The sequence below is a fragment of the Muntiacus reevesi genome, chromosome 6, assembly GCF_963930625.1.
Source record: "Muntiacus reevesi chromosome 6, mMunRee1.1, whole genome shotgun sequence".
NCBI lineage: Eukaryota > Metazoa > Chordata > Mammalia > Artiodactyla > Cervidae > Muntiacus > Muntiacus reevesi.
In genome coordinates this window covers 46,130,404-46,158,220 of record NC_089254.1, presented here as the reverse complement: position 1 = coordinate 46,158,220, position 27,817 = coordinate 46,130,404, and the positions used below count along the sequence as shown (strand labels likewise).

Sequence of the window (27,817 nt, the reverse complement as noted above, 5' to 3'; positions counted from 1 at the left end):
GATAGGGAAGTCTGGCATGCTGCAATCCATGGGGTCACAAAAAGTCAGACCTGACTGAGCAACTGAACTGAACTGATATTTACCAAGCTCTCAATCTTCTAAGAATTTAGAAGTCTTGAAATATAATAAATATGTCATTTAAAGAATTTCACAGAATCTTCACTTTTTTTAATAAAGATTTTTTATTTTTGATGTAGATCATTTGGGGTTTTAATGGCTGTGAGGCATATGATATCTTAGCTCTCAATCAGGGATTGAACCTGCACCTCCATGCACTGGAAGGAGTATTAACTACTGGATCACCAGGGAAGTCTCCCTTAGTTTTAAATTACTGAAAATATCACATCTAATTAGTTACATGCAATTTAAAACAAATACCTTGAGGTGTGTAATTCATGAATTAGGAAGTAGCAGTTTAATTTTCCTGAATGGGAACCCACTCCAGTACTCTTGCCTGGAAAATCCCATGGATGGAGGAGCCTGGTAGGCTACAGTCCATGGGGTCTCAAAGAATTGAACTCGACTGAGCAACTTCACTTTCACTTTTCACTTTCATGCATTGGAGAAGGAAATGGCAACCCACTCCAGTGTTCTTGCCTGGAGAATCCCAGGGACAGGGGAGCCTGGTGGGCTGCTGTCTATGGGGTCGCACAAAGTCAGACACGACTGAACCGACTTAGCAGCAGCAGTTTAATTTTCCAACCTAAACTTTGAATTTAAGCCCTGAAAGCAATTCTATACAGAATTTTTTTCCTTTTCATTTCATATAGATGTTGGCATTTGCTGTCTCACTTTTCTGCACTGATTTTCATTTAAAACACTTCATGTTAACTAACAGATACCATATGAGCCATATTTTTAGTATTAAAAGTTTTATTTATTTAAAAATGTTAAAAACGTGATTCCTTTAGGAAAAAAATTCTCACATTTTAATTCATAATAGGATACAGAGTAAGGTCTGTCAATGTTTGAAACACCTAGGATCTTTTTTAAAATTAAAATTTGGGTCTATCCTAGAGATCTACTGAACCAGAATCTCTGAGGATGTGGTCCAGGAGTGATTTTTAAAAATTCTGTTGGAGCGTTGTTTTTATAATAATGTTTTAGAGTCACTGATTCAAAGTAAAAACCAAGATGTGACCTTCGATGGTTTCACTGCAGATAGAAAATAATTCAGGAAGCCCGGTCAATCCCATAATGGTCTGTAAGGTAATCTAAGACTGCTGATGTGCTTGATAAAGCATTAAATATTTTTTTTTCCTGCCTTGAAGTTATCTTTTCCATCATATACATTAAATGTTGATGGAAACACATATAAGGAGTTCCAAGTTCAAGAGCAATGTCAACCCAGTCCCAGATGCATTTCAGTGGGGTTTCCTCATATCCAGCAAACATGGCCGGGTTTGCTAAGAGTCCTCTTGCAACCATCACACCTACAAATTAAAGCATATTTCATTTGTCCACACATTAAGAACTCATGGTTATGGGGTCAAACTCAATGAAACAAACAATATTAAAAAATAATTTATTACAAGATTTTATAATGCCCTTAGTCTCATTAAACAATTCATTTTTATACTTTTTATAAACCAATCAAGTGTAAATGAACTTGTAAGACTTTTTTTTTTTTTTTAGCATTTTAAGTACTTCTATATTAAAAATTAGTTTTGGGCTTCTTTTCAGGGTAAACCTGGATTGTTATAAATTGGATTTGCTTGAAGTTAAGTTTATTTGCATTCTCTCATCTAGCAATAGGTATCACAGGGCTTGATATGCCAAAGTTGAGGCGGATAATGAAACTGCACAGCAGTCGGGTTTCTTTGGCTCCTATAGCCACTCTTCCATTCACAAATAATTTCTATTCTGTAGGCTCTACCGGTCACTCAGTGGATGAGATGGTGGCAGAGAAGTAACTGAACTAATTCCCCCCAATTAAAATAATCTGTTGCTCCTAAGTTGAAGGATTAACATTTCAGTAATTTGCTTAGCTTAAATTGGTACAACAGGAAAATACGGCTCCATTTGAAAGAAAAATAATGAAAATTCCATTAACATTACTCTCCCACCCCCATTTAAAAATTTTTCTAATTAAAAAACAAAAAAGTCAAAGGACTTATTTCTTACCATCTGTCCCAGTAATATGCCACACATTTTCTGCTTCTTTTAAGCTTCTGATGTCTCCATTAGCAACTATAGGTATAGACATACTTTCCTTAATTATTTTAATGGCCTCATAGTGAACTGGCTGATGTCTTTCCTCAACAGTTCTTCCATGGACTGTAATCCAGGAAACTCCTGTTGCTTCAGCCTTTCGACAGAGATCTACAGTTCTTGTAACGTCATCATGGATCCTATAATTTCAAAATCACATTTATCTTTTTATAGTACACAAATCTTAATGCTAATATCAATAAACTAAACAGAACATTATTTCATCTACTACATTATTTAGTTTAGCTGTGCTGTTCATATTATCACCACATACCACTATCAGTGAAGTTTTGTTCAGGTATCAGTTCCCATTCAAGATCTTGAATTTAGCTATTTCTCTACTGGCAACAAGGACAAAAACCTGTTACCTAGTGTGGCTCTTTTTTGGCTTTGGTAACTGAAAGATTCATCAAAGTACTATCACAGATGCAGTGAAAGTTGCTATTGTAATATGTGCATGCTCCAATCCACAAGTGGGAGACTTGTAATAATTTATCAAAATATGTTTTTAACCTGTCACCAAAAAACTATAATTTTTAGTTTTCGATGTGAAATTTTAGTGCAAATATTATTCCTACTTTCCACTCTTGGTATCAGAAATATTTCTTAGCATTAGTTATTTCAATAGTACATGGAAAAAGCTGTTTCTTTGGGGAGTGAGTTTTTTAATAATAAAGGGATATTTTAATTTTTGTTAAATATGGAGAAATTGTTTTGAATTAAAATTATGGTATCTATTAATTCACTAAGCATCTTTGTTTCAACATTTTCATATTCTAGATGCCTATGTGGGGCTTCTCAGGTGGCTCAGTGGCTAAAGAATCCGCCTGGCAATGCAGGAGACATAGGAGACGCAGGTTCGATTCCTGGGTCGGGAAGAGCCCCTGGAGGAGGCCATGCCAACCCACTCCAGTATTCTTGCCTGGAGAATCCCATGGAGGAGGAGCCTGGTGGGCTCTACAGTCCATGAGGTCACAAAGAGTCATACATGACTGAAGCAACGCAGATGCCTGCATACTAAGAGGAGACATCTCCACATCTCCAGACAAAAGGAATATTCTTTTATTTCCTGAGTAATGGACGGACTAGCATACCAAGAGATTGAAATATTACCTTTACCTTATTTTAATAGATACTGAAAATCGGGGGTTTTCCACTTGATTTCTTACTTGTTTCACCATATCTCGAACAAGCTCTGGCTTGTTTATTAAGCAAGCTCCATAACCTTCTGCCAATGCCCACCTTCATAAAGTAAACATAACAACAAATAAATGGTAAACAACTGGCAGAGAAGATGCAATTCTAAAAGCACAGTAAGTGCATCTATCTATTTCTCTACCGAGCAATCTGGAATGGAATCATACTTTTTCATAGATCCAACATTTCTAAGTGTATCAAGATTAGGAAAACATGTTCCCAGATCAAGAAGTATTTAGGGGAAATGGCTTTCACTGGCAAGCGAGAAAATTAAAGTTCATTCAACCAAAACAGACTTAAGTATTTGTAATTAATTGTAATTACTTCAGAATTTTTCAACTCCAAATGTGATGTTTATTATACATAACAAGAAGTTTTATTAATCTTAAGAGTAGAAAGATATTTTTGGCTTACAGCATTCCAACAGCACTAAACAGCTTATTGAACTCTACTAATGAGTATACAAACATGTCTAATCTGATTTGGATTATGCTATATGTAAAACCTTGACTTCGTTCTTTGAACATATTTTGAATTATTGACAGATAATCTAGTATGGTGCCAAGAGGTAAGGATATTATCATCAAATTAAGCACATTCTATGAACACCCAGTTACTCAGACTCAACCAAGTAACTGTAGTATAAGGAGAGAAGGTAATTATGAGAAGGTATTCTTATAACTGAAATTAAGTAAGAGAAAACAAGTGGTGATCTCCGAAATCATAGACTCACAGTGCTTGGAGCAAGTATGTCTAATATAGCAGTAAAAATACATTTTAGGGGTTGTTATAAACATCAGTCTCACATAACTACTTATGGATGAGGTTCAAGGCAGATCCACACATAAAAAAATTCTAGTGGTGAGGTGAGACAAAAACTTGTCAAGGGTCTATACACTGTTGCAGCCATCAAAAAATATCTTTGCATGTGTGTTTCTAAATAATATTTCCTTAGTTTTTCTTGCTTCTTAGAGCCCAAGTTCTTTATGTCTATTTTCCTTACTTTTCAGTTTTTGGAATACCAGAATGATAGTTTACCATGTTCACTAGTTTTTCCTAATCTTTTGAAAATTCTTCCAACTTCTTTGAGCTTTACCTCTGAGGGCAACCACAGTTAATGTCTATTCCATTCGCATAAGGACAGACTATACGAGCAGCATCAGATAAAAGTCTTGCATCATTAGCAGCAAACTGAACAATCAATGGACAATCACCTGATAAAATGAACAGCTCAACATTAAAATTCACACACACACACACATGAGATAACAAATTTTAATGTTTGTACAGGATAAAATCCTATTTTTAGATTAAGAAGCATGTGTTCAAACAAGATAGCATTAAAATAATTTAAAATATTTTAAATTATTACATGCAATTTAGACTTGGTACAAATTCAAACAGTACAAAATTTGATAAAATGAAAAGTATAACACTTTTGCCAAACAGACTCCTTTCCTAAAGGTGAGATTATACCACATTCTAAAACATTACAAACACCTGTAAAATTTAAGCAAATGTTAACATTCTAAATACATTGCTATCCCTATGGTGTTTTCCCCTGATGTACCTGGGATCTATACACAGACCTATTTTCCTCTTTTTAGTGCATATTCCACTATGATGGGTGAACTACAGACTGTTTTTTATTTGAGACTCTTGCAAATAATGTTGCAATGAAGATACTCTTACATACATATTTTTGTGAGTATATTCATGAAGTAAATTCCTAGGAGTATAACTGCTGGGTAGGTATTAACATTTTGAAAGATACTACAAAATTTTCTTAGAAGAGTTTACTGATACATATACGCCAATACGGATGACAGTTCTGGTTTCCTTACAACTTATCCTACACTGTATATGTAACAACATATTTTTTATTTGTACCCTTTCTCTCCATACTTTTTGCAGAGTTCTCTATGTGCAATTTTTCTTTTGGTTGCTCCCTTTTTATTATTTAAATTTAAAAATAAAACAATTAGTTCTGCTATCTATCATAAACATCAAAACATTCTATTTTCTCCAGTTTTTAGTTTGTCTTTGAGTATTATCTGTGCCCTTTTCTTATATGTAACAGTCTAAATTTTAATATAGCCAAATGTATCAGAACATTTCTAGGTTTTAAAGGACATACTGTCCTCATCTTTGGATGTTATAGATTTTGAATAGATGTATTTTGACTTTTCTAAAGGTTTTTTTTTAAGATTACCTGTATGAGATTTACTGGGTATTTACCAAAATGCAGATTTCTTGCTATGGCTCTAGTTCCACTGACTCAGAATTTCTATGGCAATCTACTGATTTATAGGATTATCAGAGGAATGGAGAATAAGTTTTTTCTTGAGGATATAGGTAGGGTTCCTTCTGCTTCGTAACTCAAGAGTTATAAAATTTCAATTTAACAACCATTTATTGGTCAAATATATTTTTAACGCTGGGTTAGAAGCTGAGGATACAAATCCACAAGAAAAAAATTCCAACCCTCAAGATGCCCACTGTCTAGGGGGAGAGACAGGCACCTAAGGAGGAAATCACAGTACAGTACGATTAAGTACAAGAAAATGCCTGTGCTTAGGAAACGGACATGAATGGAGCATGATTAGGAAAGCTCCTTGGTCAAAACTTTAGAGCACTAAGACGTATGAAGTATCCTTTCCCAGACAGACAGGGCTAAGGGGACAGGCCTGACTAAGAAGGATGCTCTAGGTGGAGCAGTGTGAGAGATTAAGGCATGTTCAGGGACTTCAAATAACTTAGTATTTTGAAGAATAAAGTCAGTGGGCCATGGAGAAAAACTGATGGAAGATAAAGCTGCAGAACATGTGTTCAGTGTTCTAGATCATGAAGAAGTTTCCATATTATTTACACCTTCGGGAATTCTCCTCTTCAGGTCAGTGGCTCTCAGTCTTTAGCAAGCTCAGAAGCACCTGAAGGGCTTTCAAAAACACAGACTGCTTGTGACATACCGAGTTTCTGATTAAGCAGGATTGGAGTGGAGTCTGGAATTTCCATTTCTAATGAGTTTTCAGATAATGCTGATGCTAACTGGTCTGGGAAATCACACTTTGAGAACCACTGCTTTAGGTAATGAGAGGTCTAAGGAGGATTTTGAGTTAGGGAAAAAAAGTGATCAAATTTAAGTTCCAGAGAGCTCACTTGGAGCTGTCTGCAGGACAGTTTGGGATGCGATAAGGCTGGCGGCAGTGAGATAGGAATCTGTCAGGTGAGAGAATAGGTGCCTGAATGAAGGCTGAGTGACACTTTGATAAATTATTCATAGTTTACAAGGCACTGAGGAAAAGCACGTTGTAAAAAACTTATTAAAAATTTACAGAAAACCGAAAGACTTTAAAATAAACTCTCTGAATTAATTCTGTTGTCTGATTAGACAAGAGTGTTGAGGTTTTCGTTGTTGTTGTTGTTGTTCTGTTTTTTAAGTTTTACAAAGACAGAAAACTCTGGCTTTCACATACCTTGATTTGTGGTAAATTCACTGTCTCTGGCTTTTGCAGATCTGACAAAATCAGCAGCAACTATCATTGGTGTATAGCACAGATCACAATTGTATTTTCTGACTAGTGTTCTAAAAGACAACCTGTGAGCATATAAAACTTTAATTAGCCATTCAGAAAGCATGATAATCGTATCTTCTTCAGAGTTTAGTTATTCATTAAATATTTATTAAAGTTCTGCTACAGAAAGATGCAGTAGATGTACTTTTCCTATTCCTCCTGCTTAGTGTAACTAAAAACTCTGGATATTATATACAAAACAAACATAAGCACACTCTGAAAGGGGGAGAGAAGAGAGCAGACAGGCTAGTGACCTTGGGCAGGACCTAAGGAATGACAGTGGTGAGTTCAGCGAGTTTTGTTTTTCCCTCAAATATCCTAGGTTTGAAACTGAAGAAGCCGGCAACCTGGAAAGAGCAATGGATGCAGACAGAAACAGGCCCAGCAAAAGCCTGCTCATTCTACCTCAAGGACAAAGAAGGGGGCAGCCTAGCAAGCTTTTAGATAATAACGACTTGACTCTAGCCCAACACCAGAGAAAAATCTGTGGCCTGCACCTCCACAAGCAAAGCTCAAGTGGGGAGCCTGGACTTCTAGCCTTCCAAAGCTGTCACAAAGTTCTCTAACACCCGTCCCACAGTGGTGTTACAGAATGCCAGATGGGGAACTGGGACTTTAATCCTTGCTGGCCAGAAACAAGGAGGCTATCAGTGGAGACCAAGTGGGGAGCCTGGAATTCTACACCAACAGTGCAATAGCAAGGCACCCCTCTCCCTCACCCCAGGAACAGTGTCACAGAATGTTTAGTGAAGAGCCAGACCTTTCATCATTGCTCAGCAGTTACCAGGCCACCCCCTGCATGGGGAGCTGGAACTCAGCCCCGCTCAGCGGTAATGAGGAGCCTTATGCCCCTGGGGTGTCAAAGGAGACCAAGTGGAAAACCTAGACTTCTACCTCTACCTGAGTATAATGAGGTTGGTGCTTTCTCATCCTTCCCCTGCTGTGGTGGTATCAGAAAAAGCTAGTTAGAGCAGAAGTTTCAATATTCAGAATCAAGCATTGTAATCCACCATATTAACAGGCTGAAGAAAAAAAAAAAATCACATGACTGTATCAACCGATGCAGAAAAAGCACTTGCCAAAACAGCATTCAGGATTAAAACCTAAAACCTCCCAGAAAAACAGGAACAGAAGGAACTTTCTGAACTTGATGAGGAACATCCACAAAAAATTCTGCTGCTGCTGCTGCTGCTGAGTAGCTTCAGTCGTGTCTGACTCTGCGCGACCCCATAGATGGCAGCCCACCAGGCTCCCCCATCCCTGGGATTCTCCAAGCAAGAACACTAGAGTGGGTTGCCATTTCCTTCTCCAGTGCATGAAAGTGAAAAGTGAAAGTGAAGTTGCTCAATTATATCCAACTCAGCAACCCCATGGATTGCAGCCTACCAGGTTCCTCTGTCCATGGGATTTTCCAGGCAAGAGTACTGGAGTGGGGTGCCATTGCCTTCTCTGACAAAAAATTCTACACTTCATATTATACTTAAAGGTGAAAGAATACTCCCCCTCCAGATCAAGAACAAGGAAAAGATGTCTGCTCTCATCATTCTTATTCAGTATAGTGTTGGAACTTTAGTCAGTGCAATGAGGCATGAAAATGAAATAAAAGGCATCAGATGGAAAGGAAGAAGTAAAACTATCTCTATTTGCAAGTGACATAACTGTCTACTTAGATAACCCTAAGGAATTTATAAGAGGAAACTCCTAGAAGCAATAAGTAAACATAGCAAAGTCACAGAATGTAATGTAAGAATAAAACACAAAAAGCAATTTTACTACTATATACCAGCAATGAACAAATGAACACCAAAATTAAAAGTATAATAACTGAGTGTAAGCCTAACAAAACATGGACAGAATTTGTATGCTGAAAACTATACAACACTGATGAAGGAAGTCAAAGAAAATCTAAATAAATGGAGAGATGCTGTGTTCATAAGCAGACTCAACGCAACAAGGAATTCAATTCTCCCCAAATTGATTTGCATATTTAATACAATTCTTATGAAAATTCCACTAAGATTTTTTTCGTAGGTGGAGAAAAGATCATCCTAAAATTCATTTGGAAAGGCAAAGGAACTAGCTAAAACAATTTTGAAAAAGAAAAGTGGGATTTATCAGATTACTTAATTTCAAGACTTATTACAATAAACTGTGGAAAATTCTGAAAGAGATGGGAATACCAGACCACCTGACCTGCCTCTTGAGAAACCTGTATACAGGTCAGGAAGCACCAGTTAGAACTGGACATGGAACAACAGACCGGTTCCAAATAGGAAAAGGAGTATGTCAAGGCTGTATATTGTCACCCTGCTTATTTAACTTATAAGCAGAGTACATCATGAGGAACGCTGGGCTGGAGGAAGCACAGGCTGGAATCAAGATTGCCGGGAGAAATATCAATAACCTCAGATATGCAGATGACACCACCATTATGGCAGAAAGTGAAGAGGAACTAAAAATCCTCTTGATGAAAGTGAAAGAGGAGAGTGGAAAAGTTGGCTTAAAGCTCAACATTCAGAAAACTAAGATCATGGCATCCAGTCCCATCACTTCATGGCAAATAGATGGGGAAACAGTGTCAGACATTATTTTTCTGGGTTCCCAAATCACTGCAGATGGTGATCGCACCCATGAAATTAAAAGACGTTTGCTCCTTGGAAGGAAAGTTATGACCAACCTAGACAGCATATTAAAAAGGAGAGACATTACTTTGCCAACAAAGGTCCATCTAGTCAAGGCTATGGTTTTTCCAGTAGTCATGATGGATCTGAGAGTTGGACTATAAAGAAAGCTGAGTGCCAAAGAATTGATGCTTTTGAACTGTGGAATTGGAGAAGACACTTCAGAGTCCCTTGGAATGCAAGGAGATCCAATCAGTCCATCCTAAAGGAGATCAGTTCTGGGTGTTCATTGGAAGGACTGATATTGGAGCTGAAACTCCAATACTTCGGCCACCTGATGTGAAGAGTTGACTCATTTGAAAAGACTCTGATGCTGGGAAAGACTGAGGGCAGGAGGAGAAGGGAACCACAGAGGATGAGATGGTTGGATGGCATCACTGACACAATGCACATGGGTTTGTGTTGACACCAGGACTTGGTGATGGACAGGGAGGCCTGGCGTGCTGCAGTTCATGGGCTTGCAAAGAGCCGGACACGACTGAGCAACTGAACTGAACTGAACTGACAGTAATCAAGACTGTGTGGGACTGGTAGAGGGACACATAGATCAATAGACCAGAGAGTGCAGAAAAAGAACCATATAAACATGCTCAGCTTAGTTTTGATAAAGATGCAAAAGTAATTCAATAATGGAAAGACAGCCTTTTCAACAAATGGTGCTGGAATAGACAACTGTTAGCAAAAACAATAAACCAACCAACCTGAGCCTAAGTCTCACACTTATATAGAAACGAGGAATTACGAACTTAAATGTAAAACATAAACTAGAAGACTTTAAGAAAAAAAAAGTAGGACACAATCTTTAATATCTAGAGCTACATAAAGACTTGTTATACTTGAAAACAAAAGCACAATCTGCAAAGGAAATATTGATAAAATGGACTTCATCATTAAGTAAAAACCTTTGCTCTGCAAAAGACATGGTAAGAGAATGAGAAAACAAGCTACGTGCCAGGGGGACACGTATGCAAGCCACCTATCTGACAAAAGATTTGTCTATAAAATATAACTGCTCCTGCTACTGCTAAGTCACTTCAGTCCTGTCCGACTCTGTGCGACCCCATCCCTGGGATTCTCCAGGCAAGAACACTGGAGTGGGTTGCCATTTCCTTCTCCAATGCATAAAAGTGAAAAGTGAAAGTGAAGTCACTCATAAAGGGCTCTTAAAACTCAAGAGCAAGCAAAACTGGGACAACAAAAAAACCAAACAATCTTGATTAAAAAATGGGCAAAGGGTTTGAAGAGATTTCTCCAAAGAAGATACCCAAATGGCCAATGAGCACAGGAAAAGATGCTTAACATCACTAAAAAGATACAAATAAAAACCACAATGAGATAATTCACATTCATTAGGATGGCTATTAAAACAACAACAACCCCAAGAAACAGTAAGTGTTGATGAGAATGCTGAGAAACTGAAACTCCTATACACTGCTGGTAGGAATGTAAAACGGTGTAGCTACTGTAGTAAACAGCAGGGCAATTCCACAAAAATTAAAAACAGAATTGCCACATAATCTACCAATTGCATTTCTGGGCAAATACCCCAAAGAACAAAAAGCAAGGTCTCAAAAAGATATTTATATATCCATGTTCATAAAAACATTATTTCCAAGAGTCAAAAGATGGAAGCAACTCAAGCTGGGCTGAATGAATGAATGGATAAACAAAATGCAATATACACACAATGGAATATTATTCATTCTTAAAAAGGGAGAAAATTCTGATACATGGTACACATGAGTAAACCTTGAGGATTACGCTCAGTGAAATAAGCCAGTCTTAAAAAGACAAATACTGTGACCACTTAGATCATACACATGCCAGGCAGGTAACAGCATCAGGACTCAAGTCTGTATCCTAGTCCCAAAGCTAGGCATTTGAAGATCCACGTGGTGGGGTGGTCTTACTTTTTAAAAAGTCAGAGCATAAAAAGGAAATCAAACCTAAGCTCATTAACCATTTAACAACACTTACTTTGAATACCGCACCATTGGGGCACAGACTTTGACCAGCTGCCCAGAATGAAACATTTCTATTGGATCTTTTTTTCTTTCTTGACATGTTGTAGTTTGTATGCAGTCACTCTTCATGAAAACAGATTTGTTTCAAATCTGAAAAAGACAATTAGTTTGCAAGGAGGAAGGCACTTTCACTCGAATCCCATCATTCTTATAATTTCAATTGCCAAGAACAGGAGTTTTTCATTAGGTTTTGTAGGCTTAGGGATCTTAGTTTCTTTTCACAGTATTGAATAGGATACTGCCGAATTCTGACTTTACTTATACGTCATGGATAGTTTTTAGCATACTGTGAAATTATAACATTTATATTTTATATAAATTATGCGTGTTCAAATCAAAAACTAACACTTTTGAATTCTATACTTAACTGACTATAGTAACAATTTCTGCTCAAATTAATAAGTGTTCAGGATGTGGAAAACTAGAAGATATTTTCCTAGAATACATGTTATTATAGTTTTTCCATTTTACTTTCTTTGGCATTGATTTAACCAAGAAATTTGATTGAATCAATTCATATATAGTACTAAGTATGAAATACCATTTTGATATTGAAATATCATTTGAAATGATATTGAAATATCACTTTGAAATATCATTTTTTTAATCCAGGAAAGTTAAATGGTAGTAACAGAACATCTTAAGTACCAAGCATTTCAAAAGATATACTGGTATGTTTAATGTTTATTCTTATTCTCAAATCCTATTCTTTTTATTTGAATCAGAAAGTAAACAAACTTTTAATTATATTTTTAAACATTTAAATGTTTTGTGAACATTGTTTCATGCAAATCTCAATTGTAATCACATAGCTGCACAGTAAATCACTATTACACCCAGAGGGACAAGTGATTAAATTAGGTAATTCCTAAGTGCTTTACAGTTACTATATTATACTTAAAATCTTATCACTTCATAGTGTTGGCTGCTTACTGTATTCCAATTTTGGCCTTAGTAATTTAAAAACAAATATTGGCCAACTTTAGAAAAGTCTAATTGCTCACCATGAAATTTTTTGGTTGGCTAAATCTTAAAGTATTGATATAACCTAAATATAAACTAATAATTTAATTTCCTTAGGTAGAATGTACAGGTGAACTAAGAAACTAGTTTTACTGATCACTGCTTATCAGTTTATCACCATTTATCACCTGACAACAAACATTTAGAGGTGTGTCAACTAAGAGGTGTGTCAACCTTTAATTAAACCCTGAGCCCATCTTCATCGGCTCATAGTCCCTGTATTCTTAATCCTCCATCCCGAGGACCCTGACAATGTTCTTGGAATCCCAGTTGATCTTATTTTTATCCATTCAACAAAGATTAAGTTCCTGCTACATGCTGAGAACACAGATGAAAATATTTTTGGTGTCTTAAAAAATGTATTAAACTTACACGATAATGCTAATACACACACTCAGACACAATTTCAGCATTGTAGAAACAACTGCCCAGAGGAGTCACTGAAGTTGGGGAAGTGTCCATTTACAGAGAACAGTACAAAGAACACCACGGCAGCATGAAAATGCTGGATGTTTTCAGTGAACCATTAATAGTTCAGCACTGCTTGAGCTGTAACTAGACAGGATGTGACAGGGCCTACGTAGTAATGGGCTTTATACACGAGGTTCAGACTTTTTAGATTTATACTCTAGGGCCTTGGTTGTCAGACACTTGTCCTCCTCTGTGGATAATTTTTATATGTGCACTCAACATGTTAACGTGTGCATATGACACACTTCCATGGGCATATATTCTTGCGTAAGTTGTCTGCCCCCATGTACACTAGTTATAATCGAAAAAAATTTAGCAGGGAAATGAAGCATGATCAGATTTCTGATTTGGAAAGATTTCACTGGAGGGGTGACGGGTGTTGATAAAAACATCAGTAAGGAGACCACTGCAGTAGACCAAGCCATGTGTAATGAGTATCTGATCTGGGAGTCTAGGAGTGAGGAAAGAGAATGCACTTAGGAGCTATTTAGAAATAAAAATAAACTAGCAAGACATTTAAGGGTTGGAAATCACCTGATGACAGCACAAGTTATATGTGGTAAGAGAGAATACTGGGGTGATGTCAACATTTTTGGCTTTAGAGACTGGTGGATGGCAACTGCAATCAAGGAGGCAAAGAACCAGAAGGAAGAAGAGACAGGCTTTGGCAGGGAAACATGAGTCAATGCTTGGGCACATCAAAGAGGTACTCAGCTGATTTCCAGGTGGTGATGCCTCATATGGGTTATATAGATATGGTTCTCAAGAAAAAGCTAGAGATACAGATTGAGCGTCTTTAACCTCTAGGTTAAACCAGAGATCAAATTGTCAACATCCGTTTGATCACTGAAAAAGCAAGAGAGTTCCAGAAAAACATCTGCTTTATTGACTATGCCAAAGCCTTTGACTGTGTGGATCACAATGAATTGTGGAAAATTCTTTAAGAGATGGGAAAGCCAGACCACCTTACCTGCCTCTTGAGAAATATGTATGCAGGTCAAGAAGCAACAGTTGGAACTGGACATGGAACAACAGACTGGTTTCAAATCGGGAAAGGAGTATGTCAAGGCTATATACTGTCACTTTGCTTATTTAACTTATATGTAGAGTACATCATGTGAAATGCCAGGCTGGATGAAGCACAAGCTGGAATTAAGACTGCCAGGAGAAATATCAATAACCTCGGTACGCAGATGACAGCACCCTTATGGCAGAAAGTGAAGAACTAAAAAGTCTCTTGATGAAGGTGAAAGAGGAGAGTGAGAAAGTTGGCTTAAAACTCAACATTCAGAAAACGAAGATCACGGCATCTGGTCCCATCACTTCATGGCAAATAGATGGGGAAATAATGAAAACAGTGAAAGATTTTATTTTCTTGGCCTCCAAAATCACTGCAGATGGTGACTGTAGCCATGAAATTAAAAAGACACTTGCTCTTTGGAAGAAAAAAATATGACCAACCTAGACAGCATATTAGAAAGCGGAGACATTACTTTGCCGACAAAGCTATGGTTTTTCCAGTAGTCATGTATGGATGTGAGAACTGGAGTATAAAGAAAGTCGAGCGCCGAAGAATGGATGCTTTTGAACTGTGGTGTTGAAAACTCTTGAACTTCAAGGAGATCAAACAGTCCATCTGAAAGGAAATCAGTCCTGAATATTCATTGGAAGGACTGATGCTAAAGCTGAAAGTCCAATACTTTGGTCACCCGATGTGAAGAAGTGACTCTTTGGAAAAGACCCTGATGCTGGGAAAGACTGAATGCAGGAGGAGAAGGGGACGACAGAGGATGAGGTGGCTGGATGGCATTACTGACTTGATGGATATGAGTTTGAGTTGGTGATGGACAGGGAAGCCTGGCGTGCTGCAGTCCACGGGGTCTCAAAGAGTCGGACTGAGCGACTGAAGTGAACCTCTAGGTAATATGTTGAAACTAAAAACATGGACAAAGTACTTATGGGTACCATATTGTGTAGAAATCATTAGAAGCACCAACATTTAAGTAAAAAGGGAGAAAAAATTTGAATATAAAGGAGACAGCAAGGTGAACTTGGGAGCTGGAAGTAATAAACTTGAAACATTGATATTCAGAAGCCAAGAGAGGGGTATATTATTACAAAGGAAGGAGGGGATGAGCATCTTAAACATCACAGAAGAGTCAGGTGAGGTAAAGACTAAAAAGCTAGTCCAATGGCAATTAGGTCACTGTGACTTTAGCAGGAATAATTTCATTCTTATTCACTCTTATTCCCTTACATGGCACAAAGAGTTCCCTTAATGTTTTTGCTAAATGAAGAAATCAGTAGTTCTCAATTTTGGTTGTACATTAGAATGAGGTAGGGAGATTTCAAGCAGGATACCCAAATGATACCCCAGAGCAATTACATGTGAATATCTGGGCTTAGGATATAGGTATCAGTGGTTGTTAAAGATTTCCAGGTGATTTTAATGTGCAGTTAAGCTTTGCAATAAACAAATCCACATCCTCCAAAGCACGTGATACTGCTGTTTTGTTTAAATGGGTTTATATGTACCTGTTAGCTCCTTTGGGATAAGACAGGAACTGAGTCTAATGTTTTACACTCATGCTGGTATATACAGGTAGAGATTCAAAATTCTTCATTGAATGAATGAATATTCTGCAACTTTTCGATGTGAAAGCCAGGAAAGGAAAAATGATCCATAATTCAAAGACAATGCTTATTTAAAAATTATTAGTCGAATTTTATTATTGATAATGAAAACTAATGTGACTCTGGGCACATTGCTCTTGGGAACTTGTGAGACCTCCATTCAGAACAATCAATCCTATTCACACCAGGATTGATATCAAATATATCAGGGAAGAACCTCTGTGACAAAGTCAAGGCTAAGCATAACGCAGTGAGCTGAGACTTGCTTGCTTGAATTCTTATGAGTATCTAATACTTTTAGATTTATAAAATACCTCAAACAGCCTTTGGCACGGTTAAGTATATTTCACATTCTCAAAAATCTTTTAGCAGAATCAAGAGAACCTGTAGTTCTTGCACTGGGAAAAATTGGTTCCCTGTGTACATACTCACTGTACACAAAGGAAAACGTATGATCATTTTACAAAGAAAAGCTTAAGCTTCTTGCATACGTGTGGCTGACCTGTTAACTTACTATTAATTTATCGAGGGAGAAGTAGAGGTGAACAGTGCCGATGTAATGGGAACTAACCGGATCTTACAGCTCAAAAAATGGAAAATTCATCAATTTGTAATAAGGAGAAGTCTGGTGTCGCTCACGACACGTGGCTGAAGCTAAGCAGTAGAAAAAACCTAAGGATACTGTCTCATGGGAGAGTAGGTCCCACTTATTTCTGTTTCAGTTGTCCTACTTCACCGATTTTCGGCTCTTCCTAATTCTCCCCAGTATTCATTCGTGGCAACTTTCCACTCCAAGCTTTCTCCACTTGCCTTTACTCCAAGAATGCGAAGCAAGGCGAGTGGCAGATACAGGTGACATTAAAGTCGCTCAGTCGTGTCCGACTCTTTGCGACACCATCGACTTGTACAGCCCATGGGATTCTCCAGGCCAGAAGAGTGGGGTGGGTAGCCTTTCCCTCCTCCAGGGGATCTTCCGAACCCAGGGATCGAACCCATGTCTCCCACATTGCAGGCGGATTCTTTACCAGCGGAGCCACAAGGGAAGCAGATACAGGTAGGTAGCTATTAACACCCGCCAGCCGTACTACAGGCGTGCAAACGAAGTTCCCAGAAGCCTCCGCTCTCTTGCCTCCATCAAGAGGCCTCTGTTCTTAAGTTAATTAAACACTTGCTTCAGCGGGAAACGACGAGGCCGCGTCTCGGTGCTCACCTTCTCCTCCGCCCGGAGAACACTGCTAGCAGTAGGGGTGCGGCGGGACACGGAGGAAAGCGCCCGTCCCGCGACCTCGGCTTCCTCAACGCGCTGGACCCTCAGTGCCCACCAGACCCGGGCCCCACGCCGCTCACAGGCAGGTTCGGTCCAACACAGTAGAGCAGATCCTCCTAGTAGGCCGGGAACCGTGGACTGGGCAGAGCGTGCGGCGCCGACATTCTGCGTCATCATCTGGGCGGGGCGCGCCGCTGTGACGGCATCACTCCCGCACCAGCCAACATGGAAGGTGGCGACGGCGGCGTCTCTTTGACTGGCCGTGGGGCTCCGGGGTCCGGAGCGGCTGCAACCACTGTCCGGGAGCTCCTGCAGGACGGTAAGGGGGGCCGGGCTGTGGTCGGGCCATGGGGCTTGGGAGCTGTCTGCTCCGCACTTGGGCCTGGGTGGTGGATTCAACCCGTGGCTTTGCAGAAAGTTTTCCGTTCTCGACGTGACCACTCCCCTCTGCCCGGCCCACTGGCATCTGGGTGCCGGCCTAGCCAACGTGTTTCCCTAGGGACTTGCTGACCGGTTTCTTTCCGGTTGCCCTGGGGACACCTGACTTTGGAGGCTCTTCATTTCAGCTCTACCCTTCACGCTCCTGGGGCTTTGCTGATGTCCCGAGTTTCCGCACCCGCTGACCTGCTGCTACCGCAGTTCTTGACCAAAGGGTGAAGCGTTTAACCCCATGAAAAGTGTGACAACTAGGACAGATGACAAGCGCTTAGTGAAGGGGGGCTCTTTTTATGTAGATTTGGAAACATCCGCCCCTTTTGACAAATTCCTGGACAGCACCGGTGGCCCCGTTTACAGCTCGCTTGTTTGTTACTAGTGGTTTATCCACAACCATACGTGGGGGGGGGGGGGGGAGGGTTCGGAGCATTCATTCAAGCTGGGATTAACCATATGTATTGAATATGGCAGTCAACTTTACTTATAGTTTTGGACAAATTGCTAGGAATAAGAAAAGTTAGACATACTACATTTGAGAAGCGCACACAGTTGTCTTAGTGACGTTAACATACTCCAAATCTGTTTTCTTTCAGAATAAAGTTCAAATTTCTAAAGACCCTTTTCATCTGTTCTTAATTTCCTTCCCAAATCAACATCACGTTCTACCTTGTATAAAAATAATTTGTGTACTTAGTCTTTTCTGCGGCATTGTAAAATCCCTTTTTATATTCTGCAGAGTTACCTATGGTAGGTGCAGAGTGTTTTTAAAAACTGAACATCACACTGAGAAACATACGTACACATTTGTAGAACAAAATAGATTATAAATGAATGAAATAAACTTCTAAATTGCTGTTTTCTGTGTTGTATGTTTTATTATTGCCCTTAGTTTCTTGCCTTCTGATTATAATTTACATACTTTTGTCAAGATTTACTAACAATGTCATTTTCTGAACTAGATCATGTTCTCCAGGATCTCTGGCTAATGCATCTTTGTATATTAATTTAAATTCAGTTTTACGAAGTCTTGGCTCCTGTTACATATACAATTTCCACTCTTAAGTAGCTTACGATTTTGGTAGGGGAAATAGTCCTATAAAGTTATAAAGTTAGACACTTTAACATAGCATTGTAATGGTAGCAGTAGAATTGTATATAAAGTAAAACATGAATATAAAAGTGGATGATAACTGTTGGTGGTTAGAGAATGTCAAAAAAGACTAGTTGGAGTTGGTTTTGAAGTATAAATAGAACTTCTCCAGGTGAAGTGCACAGAGGTAGTACATGCCACACATAGGTATTGATATAGGTTTCACTCCAGGAATTGTAATCAGTTTTTGGAGGGTACATAATCCTCAGTTCTGCTTTCTGTATTTTCCTATTTAGTTCTCTTTCTCATCTTCAACAGTAATTATTTAAATCTTCTTTACTTTTTTCAAGCCACTCCCTTTGACTTCAACAAATGGTTTTCAAGTTCCCTAAAAGAGAATCTGATATGAGCTTCCTCAGTTTCTTGCCGTTAAATCTGTGAACTAGCCTGAACCTGTCGCCATCCTTTCTCCTATTTGATGGTATTTTTAATTACAAAAGAAGTGTACTGCTTCCTAAAGACAATCCCTTCTCTTGGTGTTCTGGATTTTCTTCCTGCCTCCTCCAGGACCGGTTACTCTCATTCTGGGCCAATTGAGGTTGCTATGCTTCGTGGATGTATCAAATGGACAGTTTTGGTCCTTATCTTACTTGATCTTATGAAAGGTTTTGACTTTTGAAATACTTTTACTCATGTGGCTTGTTAGTAGCATGGTTTTTGTTTTGTCTGTTTGTTTTTAAATTTCCTTATTCTTTAATCGCTCTTTTTCAGCTTTCTTTAGATCCTTGTTATCTTCATTGTGTCCCAATTCAGTGATTCACTGCACTCTTCCCCCCACAACATTCCTAAAGAAGTAAATATTCCCTTCAATAATAGTGATTCACTGTGTCAGGGATCTGCCAATTATGGAGGTTAGGATTGATAGGGTTAAAAAATTTTGTGAGTTTTTGATGTGATGCCTGTAACAATGAGAAAACTATAAAAGAGAAGCTTTAGGGATATTCTCTCCTCCGATTCCAAAACCAGTGATTAGTATCCAGCCTTCGCTATGTTTGATCTTTGTAATATCTTTGACACTACTGGCCACTTACTTTCTTTAAACTGTCCATTTTGGGTTTTGCCATTCTCTCCTGTTTTTCTTTCTCTCTGAACATTTAATTTCTTCGCTTTCATTTTTTATCTTTTTTTTTTTTTTTTTTTAGTTCTACCACTTTATTGCTACCAACCCATCTCCCTACACCCTCGTGCACACATGCTCAGTCATGTAACTCCATGGACTGCAGCCCGCCAGGCTCCTCAGTCTATGGACTTTCCCAGGCAAGAATACTGGAGTGGGTTGCCATTTCCTTCTCCATCATTTTTTATCTTTACCCCCAAATTTTGGTGTTTCCCTGCTTCTGAATTGTCCCCATTTTTTTTGTGCATTCTGAAGTGGCTTCCTAAATCATCTGGTCTTTTTTTTCCCATCGTTTGATTATTAATATCTTTGTACACAAATGTACACATAGATGGTCCTTACCTGTCTTCTGAGCTATAGAACCACTGTCTCCTGGACATTTCTATCTTGATAGTGAACAAGCACTACTAATTCTACATATAAAAAAATCTACATATGGTACGCACTGCTATATTTAAAATGGGTAACCAACATGGACTTATTGTGTGGCATATGGAGCTCTCAATGTTATGTGGCAGCCTGGATGGGAAGGGGGCTTGGGGGAGACTGGATACTTATATATGTGTGGCTGAGTCCCTTTGCTGTTCACCTGAAACTCACAACATTGTTAATCGGCTATACCCCAGTACAAAATAAAAAGTTGCTAAAAAGGCCCATGTATGAACAGATAGTATAGATTCTGCACATGAAAAAGTGAAGTTAATTTTTTTCACCCTCCAGTATAGATTCTGCACATGAAAAAGTGAAGTCAGTTTTTTTCACCCCTCTCCTCTAACCCTTTGCTCTAATAGTCTCTGTTATCATTAATTGTATGTGGTAAGTTAGGTGTGTGTTTGTTCTCCTATAGGTTATGAGTTCTCTGGAGGCAGGGGTACATTTATGTTCATCTTTATTCGAAGATTACATGTCTGTTAATCAAGAAACTTGGAAATCATCTTTTAATTCTTGGTCTACCTAATCACCCATTTTCAGCTTGTGTCTAAGTCCTGTACATTGTAGTGTCTGAATGTTTGTCACATTTGTCACTTCCTTGGCATTCTTAGTGCCACTGTGTTTGGTCTCCATCCTGTCACTTGGGCTGGTAACATAGCACTCTACTGGCTCCTGTGGCTCTATTCAGTGAGTATGCTGGTAAACCAGCTTTCTGGGAAAATAGCAAAATCCCTGCTTTTGTATTATATACCAGTTTTCATGGTATAAATACCCTTAGCATGGTCAGTTTAAAGATACCTACATGAGTTGTCAGCTGGCTCACACAGTTCCTGAAAGTTTAGCAGTTGGCTCTCAGGAGTCAGTCTGAGCCAGCCCCAGTACACCACTGCGTGGCTAATCCCCTTTCAGTCATCCTCCATCCTGCTGCCAGAAACTGTTCTACAACCTGAGGCTCACAGCACTCTTTCTTGGCTGTAAAACTTAAATGGGGTATAGTCTGAACATTTTGCTTGTTTTACCAGCCTCTTTTCAAACTGCACCCAGCCTTCCTTTGGAACCTCAAATCCTGCCGTTCTTTACCCTTTCTGTCAATTTCCATTGTGATCTAGACATACTGAAGTCAGCATTATCCTTATTCCTCAGAATATACCATTGTATTTGCTGCCTCTAAACCTTTGCTTTTGAAATAGCCTTCTCTACTTGTCTGCCTTTCACTCCACTTCGAGAGTAGTCGAGAATGAATCTCTGCTTTTAGCAGAATGATACTTGTAGCTGATGTATAGGTTAATTCATTCAGCCAGTATTGAACACCTGTGTGTCAGGCATTGTTCAGGCTCTGTGGGTGTGGTAGTACAGAAAACAAAGACTTTGCCCTTGAGGAGCATATATTATAGTGAATATAGACAATTGAAGTTTTTGTAAAAGTACTCTATATTATAGCTTGTTTTATAATCTCTTGTCAAGGCAGTCTTACCTATATCTACCATATGGCTAGGAGATAATCCTTTTTACCTACATTGACTTCACTTTTGTATATCTGTTTTTAACTCATAATTCCATTTTTCTTTCACACATTTGTGGATTTCTATACAAAAAATTATCTTAACAGCTATATTCACTCTTTTTTCTTTCTTTTCAGGGCCTACGTTCAACATGGTTTCTGCTTCCTTTTACTTATTTCACTCAAATCCAAAATTTCAGTAATACCTGCAAGTTTGTATGTGCCTACTTCTTTTAAAATTTCAGATTCACTTTATTGTAACAGTATTTGTGCATCGATCTGGAGATACTGGAGACCATAATTTTCAGATACAGTCAATTTTCTTATTGTTATTGACCTTGTTTTCTTGCGTTAAAAACTGTTGCTAGTTTTTTTTTTCAATCTTTTCTCAATATTTTCTTTTAATTTACTGGTAAAACTAGCTTTTTTGTTGTTTGCTAATCATGTCCAACTCTTTGTGACCCCATGGACTGCAGTATGCCAGGCTTCCCTGTCTTTCACTGTTTCACAGTTTGCTCAAACTCATGTCCTTTGAGTCAGTGGTACTCTCCAATTATATCCTCTGCTGCCCTCTTCTCCTCCTGCCCTCAATCTTTCATAGTATCAGGGTCTTTTCCAATGAATTGGCTCTTTCCGTCAGGTGGTCAAAGAATTAGAGCTTCAGCATCAGTCCTTCCAATGAATAATCAGGGTTGATTTCCTTTAGGATTCACTGATTTGATCTCCTTGCTGTCCAAGGGATTCTCAAGAATCTTTTCCAGCATCACAATTTGAAGGCATTGATTCTTTGGTGCTCCTAAAAACTAACTTTTAGGAGTATGCATAGTGGTCCAGAGGTGGGCTCTGGAGCTAGACTGCTTTGGGTTCAAACAATGAAATGGTAAAAGTTTCATGCCTGGTTTCTGCCCGTCTTCACCCGTGAAATGGGGAGAATGATATTTCCAACAGGGTTGTGTGCATATAGAATAAATTAGTATGAGTTCCAACAGGTCTGTGTGCAGAATGAGTTAGTATGTATAAAGTGCTTAGGTCAGTACGTGATGTGTAGGAATATTCTTAGTAAATATTGCCACTCTTCTGCTATTGCCACCACCTCTTCTTCTTTACAACAGAAAGCCTTTTTGTTAGTTTTTGGTGTATAGAAAAATCTCAAAATATGTTAACTGTGGTTACAATTGTCATGTCGTTTAATTTCTGTGGTTTTGTTGTTTTTCAGTCGCTAAGTTGTGTCTCACTCTTTGTGACCTCGTTAACTGCAGCACACCAGATTTCCTGGTCTTTCACTGTCTCCCAGAGTTTACTCAAACTCATATCCATCGAGTCAGTGATGCCATCCAAACATCTTATCCTCTGTCGTCCTCTTCTCCTCCTGTCCTCAATCTTTCCTAGTATCAGGGTCTTTTCCAATGAATTGGCTCTTTCTGTCAGGTGGCCAAAGTATTGGAGCTTCAGCATCAGTCCTTCCAATGAATATTCAGGGTTGATTTCCTTTAGGATCGACTGGTTTGATCTCTTTGCTGTCCAAGGGACTCTCAAGAGTCTTCTCCAGCATCACAGTTTGCAAGCATCAGTTCTTTGGCATGCAACCTTCTTTATGGTCTAACTCTTATTTTTGTACATGACTACTGGAAAAACCATAGCTTTGGCTATATGGACCTTTGTCAGCAAAGTTATGTCTCTGCTTTTTAATATGTTGTATAGGTTTGTCATAGCTTTTTTTCCCAAGGAGCACGCATCTTTTAATTTCATGGCCGCAGTCACCATCTGTAGTGATTTTGGAGCCCAAGAAAATAAAATCTGCCACTGTTTCCATTTTTTCCCCATCCATTTGCCATGAAGTGATGGGACCAGATGCCATGATCTTCGGTTGAATGTTGGGTTTTTGAGCCAGCTTTTTCACTCTCTTCTTTCATTCTTATCTAGAAGCTCTTTAATTCCTCTTCACTTTCCACCATTAGAGTGGTATCATCTGCATATCTGAGGTTGTTCATATTTCTCCCAGTAGTCTTGATTCCACTTGTGATTCATCCAGCCTTGCATTTTGCATGGTATACTCTGCATATGTTAAGTAAGCAGAGTGACAATATACAACCTTGAAGAATTCCTTTCCCAATTTTAGACCAGTCTGTTTTTCCATCTGTGGTTTGGTGCAATGTGATTAATAATTTTTTTATGTTTTCCCCAGAGTGTTATAGTGATTTTTTAAATGAAGACTTTGATGTAAAGACTTATACTTCTCAATCTATTCATCAAGCTGTAATTGCTGAACAACTAGCAAAACTTGCCCAAGGAATCAGTCAGTTGGATAAAGAACTACACTTACAGGTAATTCCAATCTTCTGGAGCATACAGTTTATCCCAGAGTGATTATATATCATTTTATAATCCTTTTATTATGTAATATAAATGCATATTTATATGAACAAATGTATATTTTCCCAAGTATATATATATATATTTTAATTCTTGGCTGCACCACACAGTATGTGGGATCTTAGTTCCCCAACCAGTTCGATGTGGATTGAACTCACATGTCCTGCCTTGGAAACATGGAGTCTTAATCCCTGGACCACCAGGAAAGTCCCTCCAAGTACATTTTTTAAAAGTTTTCTGGAAGCTACTTTTTGTCAATTGAAAAATGGATATCCCATCTCTCCAAAACCTTTTGTTCATACTTTGTTTCCATCATCTCATCTGATATGGAGGGAATATAAGTTGGCAAAAAATAGGATGTCTTAGGGCTTTCCTGGTGGCTCAGATGGTAAAGAATCCACCTGCACTGCAGGAGACCCAGGTTCGATCTCTGGGTCAGAAAGATCCCTTGGAGAAGGAAATGCAGCCCATTCCAGTGTTTCTGCCTGGAGAATTGAATGGATAGAGGAGCCTGACTGGCTACAGTTCTTGGGTTCACAAAGAGTTGGACACAGCTGAGTAACTAACATTTGTTAAAGATAATAGAAAATGGAGTTTTGGAAGCAGAATAGTGTGAATAAGGAAAACTGTTCCCATCAGGATTTCATACTTCATGAGCACAAAATGTAACATTTGATGAGATTGCAGATAGTTGATAAATTTGTGGTGGATAGGACACAAAAGGGGAGTTAGGAGATAGGTCTGAGTCTCAGTTGTGCTGTTACCTTTCATATTATGTAATACCTTTGAGTCTTGCCTTTTTTTTTCTGAGTAGGTACGTAAACATTTAAACTAATGAACAGTTGCATGAATAAGTGTCTATTTACCAGGAAACCTAGATCTGGTATAGCATGAGACATGTTCCCTTAAACTTTTTCGTGTCTTGCTTTAATCAGTTAGAAGAGCTACTTGTTTAGGACTGGGATGACTTCTAAGGGCAATTTAACTGTAAAATTCTAATTATATAGTTAGAGATCAATTATTTATAATCAGTTTTAATAGTCTGGTTTGCTGTAGTCTGTGGGAATAGAAAAATGAACGTATTTCCTTGCTCTCTAAGCATTCACAGACCAGTGGGAGATACAGGCAGAAATAATGACAGGCAAGTGATGCCTGTTTTAGATAGAGTATTACACATTGTTTATGGGGGCAGGGGATAGCGCTTTTAATTCTGCCTGTGTTTCTTGGGGTAGCTTTTTGCAGAAGCCACTTGAAATTCTTTCTGTCTTTTTGTGGTTGGCGTTTTCCTTAACCTTTGCATGTAGTAACTTCTCTGAAGGAATCAGTAAAAACTATTTAATATCTCCCAGAGAGGGCAAGTTATACCTAACAGCAGTTTTAGATATGGGATTGAGAAAAATCTCAGTCCTGGTATGAGATCTGAACCTGCTATAATTGTTTTTCTGCAGAAGCAAAGTTGGAATAATGCTGACCGAACTTATAAATAAAATATAATCAAATTAAAATATCAGTGAGATGATTTAAATTACAAAAGATGTACAGAGATAAGTATCAGTTAGGACTTTAGTACAAGAAACAGAAATCACTCTAGGTATTTAAAGCAGGAAGATACTTAATACAGAGGATTGGATGGACAGCTAATAGACAGGGTGGAAGGATCTACCATGGATGCAGCCCAGGGGCCTGCAAGCACCTGCTGTTAACTCCCATGTCCCTGCTGAAGTTCAGCGTCTGGGTGCTTGAACTCTGGTAACTGGACTCTGGAATGATGAATAGGGCTTTCTTGGCTGTCTCTAAAGCCTCAGGTCTCTGGATCTGGCTTACTAGCTGAAACAGTAACGGGAAAATAGCTTTCCTCTTCTATCTTCTAAATCTCTTGAAAATTCATCCAGTTGATTGCAGGGGAGATTATAACAATGTAGTTTTAGGTTTTTCAAACTTTCCGCAGCATCACAAGGGACAAAGAATAGAGAATTAGAAGAAAATCATTGTGTTAGGATGGATGCATTAATCACCATGTCAGTGGACTGGGGAAAATTGAGAAGTCTTCTAGGTAAGAGACATAGGAGACCAAAAGTAACAGTTATGTGATAGAGGAAATTGCTAGAATGACAGTGACATCTGGCACTGGACAGAGTGGAGGATTTAGGGTTCCAGTGAATGAATCTTTGCCAATGGGGAGCATCAGTTTATAGATTAGACATGAAACTTCTTATGCATTGTAATAAAGGCTTCCTGGATTATTCTAAAGATTTGCTTGATATCTTGATGTTTCTAGGATTCTCTTGCATGTAGCCTTTCATTCCTAACTTTTTTTTTGACATAGCATTTCACACTGCCCTAATAGTCTTAAAAGTAGCAGCCTTCCATAGGAAAGAGGATTTGCTGTGACATGGGGAAGCTGGAAACAGAGAGATGTTCAGGGAGGTGCTGATTCCGTTTTATCTTTGAAAATTAGGATGTGGTTGTGATGATGCTGATTAAGTTCAAGAGCTAAAAGAACCTGCTGTTTGAAAACACTCTTTAAAAGGAAAACATGTATTAATTAGTGTGGTGAGAATTAGCAGGTTTTTGTTCAGTTTTGGCACATCCTTCTGGGGCTAATGAAAAGACTTCTTTGGCACCAGGTCGAGCTTTAAGCATGTTTATGTTCCTGCCAATCAGACATCTCAAACACACCTTTTTTACTTGTATTTTTTTCTTTTGTATTAGCATTTTCCCCCCATTCCATATAGAGAGAGACCTTCAGTTCTACATTGTGGTTACAAATTAAAATACCTAATACTTACAGTGCTGATTATTCATTCTTGATTTTCAGGTTGTTGCAAGACATGAAGATTTATTGGCACAAGCAACTGGAATTGAGTCTTTGGAAGGTATGTTTCCATTAACTCTTACACTTTATTTAGAGCTGGGCTAGGGCTTGGTAACTTTTCTTGTGAAGGATCTGAAAGTAAATAATTTGAGACTTTGCAGGCCATATTGTCTCTGTTACAACTTGTAAACTCTGCTGTTACAGAGTGAAACCAACCGAGTAATATGTAAATGAATGTGTGTGGCTGTGTTCCAACAAAACTTTAGTAAAACTTCGAGGTTTTATTAGCATGTGTGTCCAACTTTTTGTGACCCTGTGGACTGTAGCTTGTAAGGCTGCTCTGTCCATAGTATTCTCCAGGCAAGAATACTAGAGTGGGTTGCCATGCCCTCCTCCAGGGCATCTTCCTAACCCAGCGATTGAACCTGTCTCTTACGTCTCCTGCATTGGCAAGCAGGTTCTCTGACCTTTGAGCTAAATTCTCTGTATTTAAATCATTGCTTAGCCTCCTACTAGATGTGTGAGTTTGGACAAGTTACTTTCTGTGCCTGTTTTATCCATAAAGGAGTGTTCATATGTACTAATATGGGTGCTAATTTGAGTTAACAAAATGCTTAGAACAATTCCTAGTGCATATTTAGTGCTTTTATAACTGAGTTAATGAAAGCAAGCAGAGAATTCCAGTGGTTAGAGATTAGGACTTTGCAGTTTCACTGCTGAGGGTGCAGGTTCAATCCCTGCTCAGGGAACTAAGATTCCGCAAGTCACATTGTGGGGCTGAAACCACTGCCCCCCACCCCCCCAAACAAAGTCAGCTCCACCAAAGTAGTGGAAATAGGCTTCAATTCTTTCATTATGTTTGACTTTTTTGAAATGCTTTTCAAAAATGAAAGTATAGTAGAATAATGCAT

At 38.6% G+C, this 27,817-nt stretch overlaps 2 protein-coding genes across 3 annotated transcripts in view; one reads left to right on the top strand and one right to left on the bottom strand.

Annotated features, from left to right (window-relative positions):
- Nucleotides 1-855: 855 nt before the first annotated feature.
- Nucleotides 856-17,230, bottom strand: DUS4L (dihydrouridine synthase 4 like). 2 transcript variants are annotated; one of them, XM_065939841.1, is made up of 7 exons: nucleotides 17,027-17,230; nucleotides 11,642-11,778; nucleotides 6,885-7,006; nucleotides 4,505-4,622; nucleotides 3,331-3,453; nucleotides 2,125-2,351; nucleotides 856-1,433 (listed from the first exon to the last, which is right to left on the bottom strand). In XM_065939841.1, exons 2-7 carry the CDS (start codon nucleotides 11,755-11,757, stop codon nucleotides 1,174-1,176), a joined length of 966 nt encoding a protein of 321 aa, XP_065795913.1. In that variant the 5' UTR covers nucleotides 11,758-11,778; nucleotides 17,027-17,230; the 3' UTR covers nucleotides 856-1,173. The 2 variants fall into 2 exon arrangements, with proteins under 2 accessions (XP_065795913.1, XP_065795914.1); XM_065939842.1 differs by lacking the exon at nucleotides 3,331-3,453.
- A 20-nt stretch (nucleotides 17,231-17,250) lies between these two features.
- Nucleotides 17,251-27,817, top strand: part of COG5 (component of oligomeric golgi complex 5) — a 276,034-nt gene continuing 265,467 nt past the window's right edge. Inside the window, exons 1-3 of the mRNA XM_065939836.1 lie at nucleotides 17,251-17,402; nucleotides 23,904-24,043; nucleotides 26,910-26,967. Coding sequence (XP_065795908.1) covers nucleotides 17,309-17,402; nucleotides 23,904-24,043; nucleotides 26,910-26,967 — 292 coding nt within the window. The 5' untranslated portion in view covers nucleotides 17,251-17,308. The remainder of the gene's footprint in view (nucleotides 17,403-23,903; nucleotides 24,044-26,909; nucleotides 26,968-27,817) is intronic.